The sequence below is a fragment of the Geospiza fortis genome, unplaced genomic scaffold (genome assembly GCF_000277835.1).
Source record: "Geospiza fortis unplaced genomic scaffold, GeoFor_1.0 scaffold538, whole genome shotgun sequence".
Classification (NCBI taxonomy): Eukaryota; Metazoa; Chordata; class Aves; order Passeriformes; family Thraupidae; genus Geospiza; species Geospiza fortis.
In genome coordinates, this window is record NW_005054368.1 from 3,738,415 (window position 1) to 3,743,810 (window position 5,396).

At 49.8% G+C, this 5,396-nt stretch overlaps 1 protein-coding gene across 1 annotated transcript in view; it reads left to right on the forward strand.

The window, feature by feature from the left end:
• Window positions 1–4,160, forward strand: part of TMIGD1 (transmembrane and immunoglobulin domain containing 1) — a 4,210-nt gene extending 50 nt beyond the window's left edge. The window contains 6 exon segments of the mRNA XM_014308403.2: window positions 1–28; window positions 933–1,211; window positions 2,004–2,282; window positions 3,077–3,180; window positions 3,453–3,481; window positions 3,844–4,160. The exon segment at window positions 1–28 is cut by the window's left edge and continues 14 nt beyond it. Of these exon segments, the coding sequence (XP_014163878.1) occupies window positions 1–28; window positions 933–1,211; window positions 2,004–2,282; window positions 3,077–3,180; window positions 3,453–3,481; window positions 3,844–3,847 (723 nt within the window). The 3' untranslated portion in view covers window positions 3,848–4,160.
• Window positions 4,161–5,396: the final 1,236 nt, after the last annotated feature.

Consider the following 5,396-nt stretch of genomic DNA (forward strand, 5'->3'; position numbering starts at 1 on the left):
CTTTCCCTCCTGGCATGTGTGGCCACAGGTAAGCAATGGAAAAATCCATCCCGGCTTTGTCCAAGCTCCATCATACCAATTATTGAAACTGCCCAGGGCTAGGTGATGTGCCACAGCAGCATTTTGAGTGTTCTGGAGATCATCCCCAGAGGACTGTCTGAAAACTGACCTCTGATTTGAGAGTAGCAGAGAAGGGAATGGGAAAATGTCAGTGTTTTCCAGCATTATTGCAGCGGGGATGATGAGGCCACAGTTTCCAAACCTGCTCCAAGCAGTGATAAGTGTGATAGGTTTGGCCACCTGGGAACACCTTCAGACAGGGACCTTCTTTATATTCACAGGACCTTAATACCTTTACAATCTGAGCTATATTTTTAATTTATTATTCTATGGCCCAGGCTGCAGTAGCGAGTTCCATCCCATTACAATAATTTATTTCCCATACTGGTTGTTCATTTAGTACGTCCTGATGTTTGTACCTTTGACAAATTGCAGCTCTGCAACCACCAGGATACAGCTGAGGGGATGATTAACTCATTTATACTCCCAAGGGCATCCTGCTCCAACTGAAAAACAGTATCAAACAGTGAGCACAGTGGTGCTGCAGCAGTGATTGGCAGCAGGAGGGTGATGGTGCGGGAATGACCTTTTGCTGGGTGTCACACGGTCAGTTCTGGCTTCAGACATTTTGTTGTCACAGGTCAGGCCTTGTTCTGGCAGTCAGCTGCAAAAGACTGATTTTTATTTTAAATAATTGTGGAGAGAGCTTTGAGATGAAGACAGCTTCTTCCACCTGAAAACAGCTGCTAGATTGAAAACTGAAAGTCTCATCCCTCCTCCAAGGTGGAGGCATGGAGAAGTGAATGTGGCAGCTTTTGTGAGGAGAGTATGGCTCAGGATGCTTAAATGTCCTTGTCCTCCTTCTTCTGCAGGTGTGGAACTGTCTGTAAATAACCACGCTGCTGACTTCACCCTGTCTACAGGGCTCAGCCCTGCCATCTCCCTCTCGTGCCTCGTGCACAACAGCAGCCAGGCTGAGGAGCTGCTCTGGTATCGCGGGGCTGGGCAAGTGGATCTGAAGGATGGGAATAAAGTGAACATCAGCAACATCTGCGTATCCCCAGTCAATGCGTCTGACAACGGGGTCACCTTCACGTGCAGGCTGGCACGGGACAAGGCTGTGCAGGTGTCTGTGACCCTGGATGTGCAGTGTGAGTCGCCATGGTGGATTCCTGTGTGGAATGGCTGGGGTGGGATGGAGTCCTGGGCAGAGCAGCTCTGTCTGGGCGGTGTTTTGCACCCTTGCACGCTGTCTTCACCGAGGAAAAATGCGTTTAGGAGGAGATAACTCACGTGATAAGACACTCCCTTCCCACAGTGGTGCTTATGGCTGATCTAAGGGCTCTTTTATAGGAGTGGGTGGGTACCTTAAGAAAGATCCTCTGGATATGTCCCTGCCTCCACCTAGGTTATTTCCCAAGGATACAAGTCAGGGCAGAGGAAATACTGGAATGAAAGTCTCTGCCAATGATTGCCCTCCTCATTCCCAGAGATCAGGAAAGGCTGCACTACTGTGATCTGTTAGACCACTGAACAAGGAGCACGAGGGATGTGAGAAGGGAAATTATTTTGTGTTAAATGTAGGCATTCTATGAGGTTGGAGCAAGGTGGGGTCAGTCTCTTCTCCCAAGTAAAAAGTGATAAAAGGAAATAGCCTCAAGTTGTACCAGAGGAGGCTTAGATTGGGTATTAAGGAAGATTCCTTTACTGAAAGGGTCATCAAGTCCTAGCACAGGCTGCTCAGGGCAGCAGGGCAGACACCATCCCTGCAGGGATTTAAAAGATGTGTAGACATGGCACATGGGGACATGGTTTTGTGGTGGCTCTGGCAGTGCTGGGTTAATGTCTGGACTCAGCTTGAGAAGGCTTTTCCAACCTAAATGGTTCTGTGATTCTATGAGCAGCATTATTAATGACCTGTTGAACTGCATTCCTGTGAACAGTCCCTCCCCAGCTGAGTGGAGAGGAGACCCTCCAGGTGGAAGAAGAGAAAGATGTTACTCTGACCTGCAACTCCAAATCCAACCCTCAAGGCCAAAGCACCTGGTTAAAGGGCAACCAGAGCTTGACCCTGCAGCAAAGTCGCCACAAGCTGTACCAGACCAGTGAGGTCTTTCAGCTCTTCATCAGCAAAGTGCAGAAGTCTGACAACGGGACCTACACCTGCCTGGTGGAATCACGCCTGGGAAATGGGACAAGGGATTTCCACCTCATAGTTAAAGGTAGCAAGGCTGCTGCTGGTTAATGAGCTTTACAAATAACTCTCTGTTCTCTTTTATAATGACAACAATCCGTTTATATTACACAGCGTAAGTGGAGTGTGGTAAATTCCCTGTGTGGATTTCTGAGGGCACAGCAACAGCAAGGAGCTCTCCCTGCACCTGTGCCTGGGACCACAGCACAGGAAGGGCCTCTCCTGCTCTACCTGCTGTTCAAAAGCATTTGGCAAGTGTCACCTGGGGCAGGCTCATCCCACTGCAGCTCTTCCCACGCTGACAGGGCACACTCAAGTGGGGTTTAAAGCACCTCAGGTCTTGCTTGAAGCATCTTACTGTGACCACAGGATTCTGTCATGCCCAAAGAGCTGCTCAAGGCAAGAGAAGTTGTGCTCCAGAGGTGACTCCAGGGGCTGGGTGCTCAGGGCTCAGACTGGTGACACTAAATCACCTCTGTCCAGACCCCTCTCATTTCTGTCCTCCTGGCACAGGGAGGGAAGCAATGTTACCTGTGTCAGTGGTACCTCTGGGCTGCCTTATTTCTGAGCATAACACTGCCTGGGGGATCTTCTTCAGGAGCTGATGTTTCAATCCTTCTTCACTTCACTCAAATACAGGCTCAGGTCCCTCCTCTCCAGGGGACTAACACACAGAGCAGTCTGTGGACAGCAGGGAGAGCAACAGTTAATTCAGCAGTGACAGCTGTGAGAAAAGAAATGTCTTTCCACAGTCCTATGAAATGTTCTGGATTATGTGACTGCACAAATTTCTCACATACCCAACTTCTTCTTTCCTGACAGATAAAAAACCTGTTTTCCCCAAGGAGGCTGTTATTGCTGCTGTTGTGGTGGTTACAATCACAATACTTTTTGGAATTGTGGCTCGAAGAGATAAATTTCTTAAGGTATGGAAAGCTCTGGTTTCATAGGAAAAAAATTAGTATTGTTTGCTGCAGTGCCCTGTTTTTTTCCTACCTTTTCTATTCTATTTCATAATGTTGCTTTTCACTGTTAGAAAACTGCTACAAACTACCTCCTGCTTTAGAATTACCAGTAGATAAATCAAGTATTAGACATTTTATGTGGAAGGCATTATGTACTTGCAAAATTTGTAACAATATCCCCACGTCCAAGAAACGTGAATGATAACAGGACTGCTTTTTTCTTTTCTTTTCAGTGCTTCAAGAAACCAAAAGAAACAGCTCTGTAAGTATTTGACTGCTTATTCACACTTATTCCAAATTAATTCCTTCTTTAAAATTAAGTTCACTCAGTATAATAAACCCACCCTGCTCTTGCTCTGGCTGTGAACATCAGCCCTGTCCCAGCAGTGAGGGGTCCCTGGGAACAGGACAGGACACAAACAAATCCTGCCCTTCCCTGGCCATCCCAGGGCTCTGGCTACCCCTGTGTGTAACCACTGGAAGGGAAAAAAATCCCTAATGTGATATCCTCAGCCTGCTGGCAGCTTTCTGGAGCCGAACACAGCCCAGATGAATTCAACTTACTTGTGGTTTTCTTTTTTTCTAGGAGGTGATTTTTCATTTCTTGTGTTCATTTTGCTGCAGGTAAAGAATGCCCAGAAAACATCATTTCTAGTGGTCAACCAAAGCCATTGTGTGAGATGATGAGATAAAGCACTGAAACTGTTTTTTTTGGGATCAAGTTTATATGTTTTTTCAAAATATAAGTGGTTCTTTGCATATGTTGACTCTAAGCTGCTGCTTAGAGGGTCAGAACTGTTAGAACTGGTCACTGGGAACCTTTCCTTGGAGCACAATTCAGGTGGGTGGACTGCATGAGGTGATGCCAGCTCTTGCCCTCCAAGCTTATTCCAACAAGGAATGAACGTGCAGTCAGGCATGTGGGTTGTGGATCAGTCTGCAGAGCAATCTCTACTGCATTGTGATGCGCACAATAAAGCGAGGTGTTGGGCTGACAGCTGCTTTCTGTCCTGCAGTGCCATTCCAGAGGGCATTGGGGTGGTGGCCACCCAACCCTCTGCCCCTTCCCAATGATCCTGTGGGCATCTCAGCTTCTCTTGCCAGGGCAAAAGCTGCCAGGCACTCAGCACGGCTGCTGCACCTCCTGTCTCCATGGCTCACCAGGGCTTGGGGCAGCCCCAAGGGCTCGATGACACACGGTGAAGTTCCAGTGTGATTGCTCCAGCACTGCTCCCATTTTCCAATGGGTGGAAAACATCTCCATCCATCCCTTCCCCCAACAAATGTGCCACTCAAGCACTTTTCTCAAGGTCCTGGCAAACTGTTGAGGCCTCATCATGCCTTGGAATAGTCCATTACAAATACTGTCAATAAACACTGCGTGCTGTAAATCAATTTGAGACAGTGAAGCACCAGCGCTTTTCTCAGAGGAGCAGGCAATTCCTCAAGAGGAAAATTCAGCAGTTTGATCTGGGGTGTGAGCCAGAGTGTGTCCATGACTCACCAGTGCTCAGGGAGGTCCCTCAAGGTGCCACAGCGGTGCCACCTCATGTTCCTGAGCACTTGGCCTCAACACCACCAGCTGTGGAGAGCTGTCCCAAACCCTCCTGTTGATCTGCCATAGCACAGGAGGTGACACAGTGTGGACAGAGCTGGGGACAGCAGGATGGGGGTGCTCCGGATGGGTGCCAATCACCCAGGGTGACACCAGCCCTGCAGAGCCCAGCCTGTGCCCCTGGCACTGACACGAGCTTGTGCCACAAACAGCCCCGAGCGCTGACCCTCTGTGGGGCGGGCAGGCCACGGACTGCAGGAAGCGTGGAAGGTTCTGGAGCCGGGGCTGTGCGAGTGTGAGGGGTCCCTGTGAGGGGTCGGTGTAAGGAGGTCCTGTGAGGGGTCCATGTAAGGGGCTGGCAAGAGGGGCCGGTGAAAGGGGTCCATGTGAAGGGTCCCTGTGAGGGGCCGGTGTAAGGGGTCCATGTGAGGGGCTCGGTGTGAGGGGCCGCCGAGAGGGGTCCCTATGAGAGGGGTCCCTATGAGGGGGTCATTGTCAGGGATCGCTGCCAGGGTCCGTGTGAGGGGTCGTTGTCAGGGATCGCTGCCAGGGTCCGTGTGAGGGGTCGTTGTCAGGGATCGCCGCCAGGCACCGATGTCAGGCGCCAGCGCCACGGTTCTCT